We start from the raw sequence: 14,888 nt of genomic DNA, 5'->3' as shown, positions 1-14,888 counted from the left end.
ACAGACAGACAGACAGATAGATAATAGATGGAAAGATAATAAAAACTGGCAGACAGGAAAAAGATGATAAATAGAAAAAGCAAGAAGGAGAGAGAGAGAGACAGATGATAAGAGATAATAGATAAGTAGGTAAGTAGGTAGGTAGGTAAAGATGATAGACGGACACGATAGGATAGATGATAGATAGCACGATAGATAGATAGATAGATAGATAGATAGATAGATAGATAGATAGATAGATAGATAGATAGATATAGATGGATGATAGGATAGAGAAATAGCACTATCAATAAGTAGGTAGGTAGGTAGGTAGATGGGTGATAGGAGAGAGAGAGAGAGATGGATGATAGTATATAGATGGATAAAAAGGGATGGATAGGATAGATTAGATTAGCTAGATTGAGATAATAGAGATGATATAGACAGATGATACATATAAATAGATGAGAGAGAGAGAGAGAGAGAGAATGATAGACAGATTTTTTATAAGCTTTCCTCCCCATGATTGTGAAGTGAATTGCTGCTAATAAACCCAGGGGAAAAAGAAAGAAAAACACCAGATAAAATTACCCGGGAGGTCATGAAAAGCAACTTGGTCTCCATATCCGGGGTGAGACGACAAGCCAGAAATTTCCGGGACGTCCTTGACTGCAGAAGCTGCAACATCCCTGGGGGGGGGTTGAATGTGGGGGGTTGTTTAAAAAAAAAAGACAACGATGAGAGGTGAACGTTGGACCTGCCAATCTTAACACGAGAGGTGACGCCCCCTTTGTTGAGGGTCTGTTTGACCCGGGGGGGGCAGGGGTTGGACTAGAAGACCTCCGAGGTTCCTTCTGATGCTTGACACCACTAACACCACCACCACCACCCGGGGAACAACCGGGTCATCAGGAGCTCCGTCATAACTTGGAAACAGTCCCTAAGCGAGTGGCCTCTCTTGTCAACTGAGCTTCGGAAGAAGGGGCGAGCCCACCTGCTTTGTCAGAAATGGGGTGGGGGTGGGGGGTTGGAGGTCTCCCTGCTAGGGCGGGGGGTTGGACTAGATGACCTCCAGGGTCCCTTCCAACTCAAAGTCAACCCCGTCATTAAAAATGTCCTCTCCCCGGAGGCTTTTCGTGAAGAGATCGGACCGCTGTTCGCCAGAAATGATGTAGGGTCTCTCCCTGCTAGGGCGGGAGGCTGGGGGGGTTGGACTAGATGACCTCCAGGGTCCCTCAACCCACCTGTGAACTGAGGACTCAGGGCCTGGGGGTTGTGGATGATGTCCTTCCAAAGCTGCTCAAACTCCGGAATCCGGGCAACGCTTTGGAGGAGCCGCACCAGATCTCGGCCCACCATGAAGCAATCCATAAACTGGGCCACAAAAAAAGGGGGGGGAGAGAGAGAGAGAGAGAGAGAGAGAGAGACCTTAAAATTAATTAAAAACACTAAATCCACCCCCTCTCTCTCTCACACACACAAACACACACACACACACGGTCAATGATTAATGCCTTGCCTGGCACTTGCCCCCCAATGCCCACCCACCCACACCCCCGTTTGGCACGCCAAAGCCTCCCTTTGAAGATCAAAAAGGCTGCTGCCGGCCGAAGGCCAACTGGGGTCCCTGGGGGTGGGGGGGGGGCATAAACAAGCCATCCATTCTGAAAGGCCACTTGTGCAGGGGGGGGGAGAGGAGGGAGAGAGGGAGGGGCAGCGGTTCAAGGCTCTGGGCTGGGTATTCGGGCGCAGGCGCCTGGTCCAGCTGAAATTTCGTCCCTGTGGAGGGGAGGGGGGTTTGCTATGCGGCCACCCCACCCCAAGTGATTGGATGCTCCCAAATGAGAGACAGTAAAAGGGGGAGGGGCGAAACTCCCAGAATTCCCCAGCCAGCCATGCATGCCTGCCCTTCCTTCCTTCCTTCCTCCCTTCCAACTTTCCTTCTATCATCTCCTTCCTTCCTTCCTTCCTTCCTTCCCATATCTTTCCACTTCTTCCAACTTCCTTCCTTCCCATATCTTCTTCCACTTCTTCCTTCCTTCCTTCCTTCCTTCCTTCCTTCCTTCCTTCCTTCCTTCCCTTCCAGCTTTCTTCCACTTCTATCCTTCCTTTCCTTCCTTCCTTCCTTCCTTCCTTCCTTCCCTTCTTCCTTCCTTCTTCCTCCTCCCCTCTGCTCCTTCATTCTTTTTCTTCCCTTCCCATCCCTTCATTTTATCTGTCTGTCTGTCTGTCTATCGTTTATTCTATCTCAATCAATCAAATTTATTGGCTGTCCATCTTACTGCAGATGGATGGGCAAAATTAAAGAATAAAACTATATAAATATACTAGCCCCAAATTATAAAAATACTCTTTCCTTCCTTCCTTCCTTCCTTCCTTCCTTCCTTCCTTCCTTCCTTCCCTCCACCCTTCTCTATTCCTCCCTCCCTCCAATCCTTCTATTCTTTCTCCCTCCCTCCTTCCCCATTCTTTCCTTCCTTCCCTCCACTCCTTTATTCCTTCTTTCCTCCCTCCCTCCCTTCCTTTCCTTCCTTCCTTCCCTCCCTCCCTCCTTCCCTTCTCTTCCCATTTCCCATCTGCCCCGCTGCCTCTTTCATCCCAATTCCTGGAGTCCAAAGGCCAAAAGCTCCAACTGAAAGAGGGAAAGGCGGGAGGGGGGTCCCAGCTGGGAGCCGATCTGGGGGTGTGGGGGTGTGGGGAAGGCCCTGCCTGGGTCTCCTCACCCGGTCCCGGAGCAAGGAAACGCAGAAGTCCACCTCCTTTTGGCGGAGGGCCTGCAGGGAGGGCGAGCCGTGGTGGTCGACGATGAGGCGGAGGTACGTGTACACCGACATAGCGATCAGCAGCGCACTCTTCAGCACCCACTCCCTGGAGAGAAGGACCACGGGGGGGGGGTTGCCCTGATGCCCTCACAGGGTCCCAGGCGCCCTCGCTGGAGAAGGCGGGGAGGTCATCCGTAGTAATGCCCTCCCTCCCTCCCTTTATCCTGGCCCTCCCTCCTTCCCTTCTATCCATTCATATCTATCAATCTTTATTTCTTTCCTTCCTTCCTTCCTTCCTTCCTTCCATCTCTATCTGTATCCATTATATATTATATCTATCTGTCTATCTCTATCAATTTATCTCTATCTATCTCTGTCTATCTCTACCTCTATCTATCCATCCATCCATATCTATCTATACATACATACATCCCCATCCATCCATCCATCCATATCTATCTATCATCTATCTATCTATTTTCTATCTATTATCTATCTATCTATCTATCTATCTATTTTCTATCTATCTATCTATCTATTTTCTATCTATTATCTACCTATCTATCTATCTTTCCTTATCTATCATATCTTCTATCTATTTTCTTCCTTCCTTTCCTCTACCTATCCCTATCCCTATCTCATCCATCCATCTATCTTTATCCCTATCTATCCATCTACATCTATCCTGTTTTCCTTACTTACATACTTCCCCTACTTTCTTCCTTCCTTTCCCTGTCTCCCTTCCTTCCTTCCTTCCTTCCTTCCTTCCTTCCTCCTTCCTTCCTTCCTTCCTTCCTTCCCTCCCTCCCTCCCTCCTTCCTTCCTTCCTTCCTTCCTTCCTTCCTCCCTCCTTCTCCCTCCCTCCCTCCCTCCCTCCCTCCCTTCCTCCCTCTTCCTTCCTTCCTTCCTTCCTTCCTTCCACTTTTGCCAAAACAGTGTTCACTTTTGCTTTTCCTAAGATGGAATTTCCAGGGTCTGTTTGACGTCCCACGCTGAAATTAGCCGGATGGAAACAGCCATCCTCCTGATAAAATATTTTTATATATATATATATATTTGCATTTGATCGTCGGTCGAAATGCCCTCCCTCTGCCAGAACCGGCACTAGATGGCATCGTGGGCTTAGCTGGAGGAACCGGCTTATCCTCTGGACTTAGCAGCCGCCCCTCCCTCGCTGCTTAAGCTACCGGATGGCATTGCCACAACAACCAGCTATTTATTTTTTTTTCCCAAACAGAAATGGCTTCTACAGGTTAAAAAAAATAAAAATAAAAACACTTTTAAAATTCTCAACGGCGTTGCAAAGCACCTGCTTCCACGCAGAGGAGATCCGGGCGGATCCAAAGAACGGGAAAATAAAAAACAACACGTCAAGGAAACGAAGGATTTGGGCCGGTTAAAACCGGGCGGAAGGGAAGAAAAATGGAAAAAAAAAAAAAGACGCCACAAAAGCAAGATTTGGCCGCTTCTGAGTCTTTAGGCCCTTGAGTGGGGTTTTTTTCGGGTCACCTGGTTATTCTGACCAGGTGAGCGATCCTACCTCTGCTCTGTCAGTATGTCGAGGATGTTTTCGGCCAGCCAGATGTTCTTGGAGGTGACATCTCCGCCTTTGGGGGGGGGGAAGAGTGAGAAAATTTCGGTCGCTGAATGAACATTTGTTTTTAAGTCGAGGACTAACAGGAAAATCAGATTTCAAAAGTTTGAGGAAAAAAGCAAGACCAACAGGCAAGGATCAAGTCAGTTTCACCTCTTTTGCCGGGTGAATCCGACAACCGGCCCAGTCCTTGCTTGTTTGATAAAAACTTTCGGGGCAGCATATAAACGGAATAAAATATTTATTATTTTTTTTCTCTCTGGCTTTTGCTGCGTTTGGAAAAATCTCCCAGTGTGCCCAGTTCATGATTTCTCTTTTAATTAAAGAGAAATAATTCCCCCCCGCCGATACCAAAGAGAGATCAGGAATCCACCGGTGTGAGAAGAAGCCAGGCGAAACTGGCAAGGATCGAGTCAGTTTCACCTCTCCGGGGCGGAATTTCGGAACGAACCCCAGCGTCCTCTCCCCCCCCCCTCAGGGCACCCACCTGCGATCTGCTTCATGAACGTCATGCAATTCCCGTCGATGCCGATGATCCCATTCCTCACCATCTCGCGCAGCAGCCAAACCAGCTAAAAAGGAAAGAGAAATCACGCTGCCGTGTGGCTCTCCGGACGGCGTGCGCACGGGGCCGCGTCGACGCCCGGTCGCAGCCGTGTCGCAGCTCAGCCAAAACTAGACGATGTTCTGAAACTAAAATCGCAGTGCAGAAAAGGGATTTTTTTAATAAAAAAAAAGAAAAGTTGGGGTTTGGGATCGTCTCTCGGGACCCACGCTAGAGATCCCAAACGCCTGGTTCTCCTTTCCCAACTTCGCGAGGCCTCTTCGCGATCTCCTTCCTTAAATCTGAGCCCGCCGTTCCCACAGGGAACGCCGGTTGTTGGCGGGGAGGGAATCTCGCCAAAAAATGGGACCTCCACCAAGGGCCGTACGGTGTCAGGGTTCCGGCAGTTACCCCCCCATTTAAATCCTGAGTCTCGAGCCAAACTTCCAAGACTTCGAAAGGATTTATTGGGAGTTACCATGTCCGGCACTGCCTGGGTGTAGCGGACTCTGAGGCACATCATTCATTGTCCCCCTTGACCCTGGTTTCCCCCCTTCCCACCCCCTGGGTGTATCCTAATTCATATTCTCCAGTGGGACACCTCCATAGCCCAGAGTCATCCATCATATCCTCCAATTAGAATTTTGCATGGCAGAAACTTCAGTCGCCTAGTTACTATCTTTGAAAACATGGATGGAATGCACTTTTGGTTTCCAAGCTGCCACACTGCTCCCCCCTCCCTTTCTGTTGGCAACTCTGACAACATCCTAGAAATATTTTATGAGTGGACACCTGGTTTCAGGTGACCACAAGGGCCTCCAAGCTGGATCCTGGGGTCCCAAAATCACTTCTGGGCTTAATTTGCCCCCCACATCCACCCCTTGCCCCCCCCCTCACACACACCCACATACATACACACGCTTCTCAGGGCTCAGAGAAAGGCAGAAGCCCGCTTCCCACCTGGGTGCGACAGGTGTCTTGCAGTTTGAGGTATTTCTCCATGAGAATCTGGTTCATCTTGGTCAATATGGTGCTTAGCCCATCTCGGCTCACCAAGGCCAGGTCCCGGTAACACTGCGGCACGGGGAGATTGTGGGGGGGGGGGGAAATAAAAGGGGAGAAAAGTTTGTTCTGGTGGCCGAACGCAAAGGAACAAGTGGGGTCTTTTGAGAGGAGTCGAACTGGTGGGGATTAGAGGGACGAGGGATGGATAAAAGAAGGAAGAGGAGGAGGAGGAGGAGAAAAAGAGGAAGAAAAAGAGGAAGAAGAAGAGCGGGAAGAGGAAAAAGAGGAAGAGAAAGAGGAGGAAGAAAAAGGAGGAAGAGGAGGAGGAAGAGGAAAAAGAGGAGAGAAAGAGGAGGAAGAGGAGGAAAAAGAAGAGGAAGGAGAGGAGGAGGAGGAGGAGGAGGAGGAGGAGGAAGAGAAAAAAAGAGGATGAAAAAGAAGAAGAGCAGGAAGAGGAAAAAGAGGAAGAGAAAGAGGAGGAAGAGGAGGAAAAAAGAAGAAGAGGAAAAAGAGGAGGAAGAGAGAGAAAGAGGAGGAGAAGGAAGAGGAAAGAGGAAGAGAAAGAGGAGGAGGAGGAAAAAGAAGAGGAAGAAGAGGAGGAGGAAGGGGAAGGAAGAGAAGGGTGGAGGTGGTGGTGTCATAACTTTGAACAGTCACTAAATGAATGGTTGTAAATCCCGGATTATGTGATGGTTGGGAAAGGGGGAGGGAGAGAAGGAGGGGTGGCTGGACAGATGGAGGGAGGGGGGGATACATAAGCTCCTTTATATTGGTATATAAGGTGACAGATTGACATATGTAGGAAGGAGGGAGAAGCCCCCTTAAAGTGGTACACCAACTGACACATTGACAGCTGTCAATAAACTGGAAGGCAGAGCTTGAAAATTTGGGGCTGGAAGGCGTAGAAGTGAACGACAGCCCTTGCTTGGGCTCTGACGCCGCCAAAATATTAGCATGCAGGAAAAGAAAGAAGGAATAATAATAACAATAAAACCGCACCGGGTAGCTTTCACCCCCATAAATGCTAATTCCTGTCACTAAATGTCACTCCACGCTGCAGAGAGAGAGAAAAAAACCCCAGGTTGAGCCACCCACCTTCCCCTTTCGAGAGTTTAACGAGCTTCCAGAAGATGCTTTTGATTAAAATCCCTGCCCTGCGGAGGCCGCCCGTGGCCACCAGGAAAGAGCCGAGCCTCGGCCTCCTCCGGAAATGTTCAAGGCCCGGCTTCGAATTCTAAACAGGTCCTGCAGAGCCAGGCGCTTGTCCCTTTGAACTGCTGAAGGTTTCAAGCGGCTTCTTTAACCACGGAAAGAAGGGGGGGGAAAGAGGGGGAGGGGCAGAGGATGGACAGATAGGGAGAAAGGGGGTGGGTGGGGGGAGAAGTCCTATGGCCCACCACCCCGGACTTCTTGGTCTGAGATATAATGGTGATGGGAAGAGTCCAAACTTGCAATGCACCCGAAGTATTAAGGGGAGAAACGGGTGTTCATCCCAGACAAACGTCCAATCCTTCCAAAGGTGGAAGAGAGAAACGGGTATTAATCCCAGACAAACTTCCAATCCTTCCAAAGGTGGAAGAGAGAAAGCGGGTATTAATCCCAGACAAACTTCCAATCCTTCCAAAGGTGGAAGAGAGAGAAACGGGTATTAATCCCAGACAAACTTCCAATCCTTCCAAAGGTGGAAGAGAGAAACGGGTATTAATCCCAGACAAACGTCCAATCCTTCCAAAGGTGGAAGAGAGAAACGGGTGTTCATCCCAGACAAACTTCCAATCCTTCCAAAGGTGGAAGAGAGAAACGGGTATTAATCCCAGACAAACTTCCAATCCTTCCAAAGGTGGAAGAGAGAAACGGTATTAATCCCAGACAAACTTCCAATCCTTCCAAAGGTGGAAGAGAGAAACGGTATTAATCCCAGACAAACGTCCAATCCTTCCAAAGGTGGAAGGGAGAAACGGGTGTTCATCCCAGACAAACTTCCAATCCTTCCAATGGTGGAAGAGAGAAACGGGTATTAATCCCAGACAAACTTCCAATCCTTCCAAAGGTGGAAGAGAGAAACGGGTAATTAATCCCAAACTTCCAATCCTTCCAAAGGTGGAAGAGAGAAACGGTATTAATCCCAGACAAACTTCCAATCCTTCCAAAGGTGGAAGAGAGAAACGGGTATTAATCCCAAACTTCCAATCCTTCCAAAGGTGGAAGAGAGAAACGGGTATTAATCCCAGACAAACGTCCAATCCTTCCAAAGGTGGAAGAGAGAAACGGGTATTAATCCCAAACTTCCAATCCTTCCAAAGGTGGAAGAGAGAAATGGGTATTAATCCCAGACAAACTTCCAATCCTTCCAAAGGTGGAAGAGAGAAACGGGTGTTCATCCCAGACAAACTTCCAATCCTTCCAAAGGTGGAAGAGAGAAACGGGTATTAATCCCAAACTTCCAATCCTTCCAAAGGTGGAAGAGAGAAATGGGTATTAATCCCAGACAAACTTCCAATCCTTCCAAAGGTGGAAGAGAGAAACGGGTATTAATCCCAGACAAACTTCCAATCCTTCCAAAGGTGGAAGAGAGAAACGGGTATTAATCCCAAACTTCCAATCCTTCCAAAGGTGGAAGAGAGAAATGGGTATTAATCCCAGACAAACTTCCAATCCTTCCAAAGGTGGAAGAGAGAAACGGGTATTAATCCCAGACAAACTTCCAATCCTTCCAAAGGTGGAAGAGAGAAACGGGTATTAATCCCAGACAAACTTCCAATCCTTCCAAAGGTGGAAGAGAGAAACGGGTATTAATCCCAGACAAACATCCAATCCTTCCAAAGGTGGAAGAGAGAAACGGGTGTTCATCCCAGACAAACATCCAATCCTTCCAAAGGTGGAAGAGAGAAACGGGTGTTCATCCCAGACAAACCAGAACGAAAGTCTTGTCACCTTCTGGGCTTGAGCAGGCTCCGTCAGGATCATGGTGAAAAGGCCCAGGCAGACTTCCTCATGCTGGGGGGCGCCTTTGCACACCTGGCGGAGGAAGAAAGGAAGGTAACCCCAGTGGCTAAGGGGTGGGAGGGAAGGAGGGGTAAAAAAAGGCACAGAAACTTTGCTTCATTTCTACACCGGGGGCTGAAAATCCTGGGCCTCCAGAAAAGATCCAGGTTGGAGAGGGACGGAGATCCGAAGCGAAGGAGCTAAATAAACTCACGTGGGCGTTCAAGGCGTCGTTGGCTTCCCTCTCCGAGAGCCCGCCGGTCAGAGAGGTCACCGTCCCCATGCACCTCTCCAGCTTCTGAAAGACAAAAAAAAACAAAAACCATGGGGCCAACTCTTGGAAGACGTTCAACTGATGGACCAAGAAGTCCAAGGCCCCCACAGCTCCTGTTGGGAGAGGAGGGGAGGAACACGGGCGGTGTGGGAAGGTCCATCTAGGAGGGTTTGCCTGGCCGAAGAGAGGAGATGAGCTGAGAGCAACGGTCGGGGCTGTTGAGAAGGTAGAACGGCTTCTCCGGTGACATCTCAAGGCTTCCCCCCCTTCAGAAGTTCCCAAGAGCCTTGAGAAGAAAGATGAGTTGGATGCCAAGCTCCGGGGAGACTCCAAGGCCAAGTCAACATCTCTAGAAGAATTTCAGGGGCAGCAAAATAAACCTTCTTCTTTTCCCCTCTTCCTTTCTGCCTCAACCCCTTGCTTTTTTCTTTCTTTCTTTCTTTCTTTCTTTCTTCCCTTCCTTTCTCTGTCTTTCTCACTTCCCGTCCCTTTTTTTATTTATTTCTCCCTCCCTCTTCCTTTTTTTCATTCTTCCTCACCTGCCATCCCATCCCTTTATCTATCTTTCATTCTTTCTTTTTTTCTTTCTCTATCTTCTCTATCATTATCTATCTTTATCTTCTTTATCATTATCTATATCTTCTCTATCATCTATCTTTATCTTATTATCTATCTTCTCTATCATTATCTTCTCTATCATTATCTATCTATATCTTCTCTATCATCTATCTTTCTCTATCTTTTCTATCATTATCTATCTATCTATCTATCTATCACTGACAGATCAATCTCTATTTATCTAATCTATCATCTTTCTCACTTCCCATCCCTTTTTTATTTATTTCTCACCTGCCATCCCATCCCTTTATCTATCTTTCATTCTTTTGTTCTTTCTCTATCTTCTCTATCATTATCTATATCTTCTCTATCATCTATCTTTCTCTATCTTTTCTATCATTATCTATCTATCTATCTATCTATCTATCTATCTATCTATCTATCTATCTATCTATCTATCACTGACAGATCAATCTCTATTTATCTAATCGATCATCTTTCTCACTTCCCATCCCTTCTTTCATTCTTTCTCCTTCCTTCCTTCCTTTTCCTTCCCTTTTTAACCTTTCCGAGGGCGCCCTTTTCTTCCTCACTCCTGTTCTTTCCCCAGAGATCCTTTGTCACACCATTCCCACAACCCTGTGGATTAGCAGGAAACGCCTAGAGAGGACAAGCAGGCAGACACTGACAGAATCACAGAGTTGGAAGGGAACCCCCAGAGGCCATCTAGTCCAGCCCCCATCCCATCGACAGGAGAAGGAATAAGCACCGTGACCAAGCCAAGCACCCCCCGCCACTGTCTCAGGCTCGGCTCCTCTCACCTGGGGGGAGGCCAAGCAGAGAAGCCCCTTCCTCATTGCCCGCCCACCCACCCACCCACAATAAATACCCACCTCTTCCAACTCATCCTTGGCATCCAGGCTGGTGTAGATCAGCAGCTTCCCTGCTCCTCCTCCTCCTCCTCCTCCTCCTCCTCCTCCTGCAGACCCCCAGCTGCAGAGGCCGGGCTCCCTTTGCCCTTCTCCATTTTGGAGGTGGGGGGCACGATTTAAGAGGGGGGAGAGACCCCCCACTGCCTGCCCCCTTAGCAAGCCTGCCTCTGCTCTCTCCCCCCTGGAGGGGGCCTAGGAAGAGGGGGGCTAGGAAGGGAGGGGGCAAAAGGGGAGCCCCCCACTCAACCCCCACCCCAGGCCTTTTGGGTGGGTGGGGGGATAAAAAGCACCCCTGGAGGAGGAAAGGGGTCAGTTGGGGGGTGCAAAGGGGGCTAGCCTAATCCCCCTCCCCATATGGACACCCCTTATCTCCCTATTGGGGAGGGGGCTACAGGTCCCCTCTTCAGCCTGGGGGCAATAGAGAGGGTCCCTATTTGGGGAGGGGCTCCAGCTATTATGGGGGGGTCTATATTAGGTTGTGTTTAACCACTGATTTTTTTTGGGGTCTTTCCAGGGTCTGCTGGGGCAAAGGAAGGGGGAGCTGTCCTGCTCCTAAGGGGCGGGGCTTAGGGGGCTGGGGGCTCCCTGGGGGCGGGGCTTCCGCCCCAGGAGGCGGGGCTTGAGCGGCGAGGCTCAGGGAGAGCCTCTCTGGGGAGGCGCTGCTCCCCTTTTTCGGGGGATTGAAAAGGGGGTGTAGGAAAGGGGGAGCTCTACGCCTGTGGGGGGGCAGGAGGGAGGGGGAGCGTGCGCCGCTTCGCCCCCACCCAGCGGCACAAGACCGGAAGTCGGAGCTGGGGGACGAGCGAGTGTGTGAGGGAGCGGGCGAAGGAAACAGCCCGGCCGGAAGTTGCCCGCCTTTCCTCCTCCCCCTCCCCACCGTCACGCGCCCACCTCCTCGCCCTCCTTTCGACCTATCGCCGCTCGAGGACGGCGGTGAGTGACAGGCGACCTCCCGGCGTGCCAATGAGGGAGAAGAGGGGCGGGGGGGGAGAAAAAGGGGAGGGATCTCAAATTCCACTCCGAGGAGGACGTAGACTTAGGAAACGTGAAGAGGAGCAACCCTCCTTATCGGAAGCTCGTTGCCGGGTTCCTTTACACCTTGTTAAAACTTTTAGAATCAAGATTTAATCCTTAGACCCCACTTTATATCCCAAATATATCACTGCCTTGCAGGTTGACAAGCGGCCATCCACAGAGGAAGATAATATAGTAGCGACACCAATAGTGAAACCCATCCCTAAGCTGGTCTACAAACATGCATGGGGTGTATCTTCACATTTCGTAGCTCTATGGAACTCCTCCGCTTCCCTCCCCCCCACGCATGCGCCTTAGGCTCCATCTTTCTCGCTTTTCTCCCCTTTTTGCTGTCGCCTCCTCAGCCTCCGCCTGCACTCCAGAGCTCGGCCTCCCCGACGCCGCGCATGCGCCGTCCCGTCCTTTGTGGGCCACCTGTTATTCCGCCATAAGAACCCCGCTTTCGAATTGCCCTGCTTTCTGATCAAGGGCTGAACTTCTGCCACCCACTTCTTCCCCCTGTGCTGGTTAGAGGGAACCGTCCGTTTAGGAATTAAAGAGCTGTTTCCCCCTTAAAGGGATGGCATTGTGGGAAATGTAGTTTCTGTGTCACGTGGTCCCACCTGTGCTTCCGATTGGCCCCTGGGCCAGGCTTCTGATTGGCTGAGACCAGCGGGGGTTTTTAATGAATGAATTGCAACGCTCCCGCGTGGGAAGAAGCTGCCTCCTTTGTGAATGGGGACCGAAGAACGAAACACACAGATTTAAGATACTTAAATGTGAGACAATGTGTGCAAAGTGAGATGATTAAACTGGAATACTGTATGTCAGAAAACAATATAGCAGATCATTTTACAAAGGCCCAAGGCTCTATAAAGCATAAGGCGAGCTGTGAAGATTATGGACTTAGAATGTAAGGTTGTATATATTGTCTTACCCAAAAGGGGAGAGAATGTTAGGAATATAAGTCACCTAACAGGTATTTGGGTTAGAAATATATAAACCAGGATAAACATTTTAGCACTATGTCTTTAAGAGATTGCAAAAACTGCAATTGGGTGTGGTTTTTCAAACAGCCATAAGGTGGAGCCAGAAACCTGGATTGTCTTAGTCTTAGTCTTAGTCTCAGAAGAGAGTGAGTATCTCTGTTTCCTTCTGTTGGAAAGTATTGCCGTTGCTCCATTTCTTCTAATTGACTGATATTACTGGATTTAATGTAAGTCTGATACTGAACTGTTTTTGACACTGGAATTTGTTATTTGGATTATCCCTGGATTGAAAACTGACTGATTTTACCTGTGAATGACTTTGGATTGCTTATTTTGGACTTTGCTTAAACCTTTCTGGAAGTAAAAACCTACATTTACTGTACAGTGTATCTGTGTGCTGTGTTTGTGTATTATTCAAACACTTCTCTCAAATACGTCTCCCTGTATGCGCTCATTCTCCTAACGGGGAATTACCTCAACAGCAACCAGGCCAAGAACACTTCACGCTTTCGACAAGCAATCCTGTTTTAGGAGCGGCAGTGTTCCAGCCCGTTTTTGCTCCCAGGAGGCAAAAAACAGAGCATTGGGGGTGGGGAGACAGCATACACAAACCACCACCCCTCCCACGTACCCTTTTTTGCCTCCTGGGCCTTGGAAGCAGCCTGGGCGAAGCAGTAAAACAGGGAGGGGAATCCTGGAACAGCTGATCGTTGGAACAGCTGATCGTTGGGAGAAAAGAAAGAAAGAAATCCACAATAAGGCTGGTTTTGGGTGAAAAATATATGAAATTCCTGGGGGGAAAAAACAATTTCAAAATATTTCCAGAAGGGGTTTACTATGCCCTTTTAATTCCGGCCAAAACAAAGTATCTCGTGACGATTTGAAGGCTCACAAAATTATGATGCCTTCAAAGAACATTGTCAGAATGTTCTTTGAAATGGTCAGGAGACAATTATTACTTAAAAATTGCAGCCACAAATATCTATCCTAGCTTTTTATTTTTGTTTGTCTTTTCAGCGTCCAAAAATACTGCAGTTTCCATACACCAGGGAAATAAATCTTCTCGAAGGGACTAAAGTAATGCAATTGAGAGGAAATGAAATCCAAAAGATCATTTAATTATCCCTTTTCCTCAGATGCAGAACGGCATCCTCCTTTAAAAAAACAACAACAACAGGACATTGGAAATGTATTTTGAAAAAAAGCAAATGACATTTTCCCCTCTCTTTTTTTTTCAAGCTGCATTCGGGTGAACTCACCTCGCTTTTCTTCCAGCGCTCAGATCCTAACATGATTTGATTTTGCACTCTTTGTTGTTCATAGCCAAATTAAGTTTTAAATTAAGACAAATTCCTTGTGTGTTCCAATCACACTTGGCCAATAAAGAATTCTATTTTAAGTGTGTGAGATGGTGGATTTGGGACTTCCCTTCCAGATTTGTCGTATTTTTGAAATGAACAGAATAACGGAGTTGGAAGGGAGACCTCCGAGGTCTTCTAGTCCAACCCACTGCTAAAGCAGGAGGCCCTATCCCAAACTCTGCTTAAAAGCCACCAGTGATGAAGCAGCCACAACTTCTGGAGGCCGTTCCACTGATGATTTGTTCTCACTGTTAGGATGATATGTTGGGTTTAAAGGAGAGAAAGAATTAACCAGTCAGGGGAATTAGGTGCATCACACCGAGGAGGGATATTTTTTTAGGAAGCCCAGAAGGCACTGCCATGAAACGGGAGGGAGGGAAAGATGGACACGCAAAGCTGTGAATGTTAGAAAACAACATCCAACACACAGGTAATCCTCCACTTATAACCACAGTGGAGCTCCAAATTTCTGGTGCCTAAGTGAGACATTTGGTTTCAGACATTTTGTTGAAACGACATTTTAACGACCTGTCTTGCCATGCGGTCATTAACGCGAATTCAGATTTTCCCCGTCAGAAGGTCGCAAAAGGGGATTTACCCCCGGGGACGATGCGACTGTCGTAAATACGAATCAGCTCCAAAAATGTCCGAATTTGGATCGCGTGGCCATGGGGGAATGCTGCAATGGACGTAAGCATGAAAAAAAAAAACGGTCTCAAGTCCCTTTTTTCAGTGCCGTGGTAACTTTGGTCACTAAACGAACTGCCGTACGTCAAGGACTACCTGTATATGTTGTAATTTACAGTCCCCTGTGACCCTGTTTTCCCCCCTCCCCGCTGGATGTGTCATAAATCAGATTCTCCAATTAAATATATTCCTGGGCAAAAGCTC

General features: G+C 48.4%; 1 protein-coding gene across 1 annotated transcript in view; it reads right to left on the bottom strand.

The window, feature by feature from the left end:
* The window catches only part of INTS3 (integrator complex subunit 3), a 31,006-nt gene extending 20,189 nt beyond the window's left edge, over nucleotides 1–10,817 (bottom strand). Inside the window, 10 exon segments of the mRNA XM_087943153.1 lie at nucleotides 571–668; nucleotides 1,224–1,353; nucleotides 2,703–2,847; nucleotides 4,282–4,348; nucleotides 4,823–4,907; nucleotides 5,840–5,953; nucleotides 8,819–8,902; nucleotides 9,084–9,167; nucleotides 10,595–10,686; nucleotides 10,689–10,817. Of these exon segments, the coding sequence (XP_087799279.1) occupies nucleotides 571–668; nucleotides 1,224–1,353; nucleotides 2,703–2,847; nucleotides 4,282–4,348; nucleotides 4,823–4,907; nucleotides 5,840–5,953; nucleotides 8,819–8,902; nucleotides 9,084–9,167; nucleotides 10,595–10,686; nucleotides 10,689–10,728 (939 nt within the window). The 5' untranslated portion in view covers nucleotides 10,729–10,817.
* Between the last annotated feature and the right edge of the window lie 4,071 nt (nucleotides 10,818–14,888).

This window comes from Notechis scutatus, chromosome 14 (genome assembly GCF_049901735.1).
Source record: "Notechis scutatus isolate UNSWTSFEM ecotype Mainland chromosome 14, rNotScu1.2, whole genome shotgun sequence".
NCBI classification, from domain to species: Eukaryota; Metazoa; Chordata; class Lepidosauria; order Squamata; family Elapidae; genus Notechis; species Notechis scutatus.
This window is presented reverse-complemented; position numbering and strand designations above follow the sequence as displayed.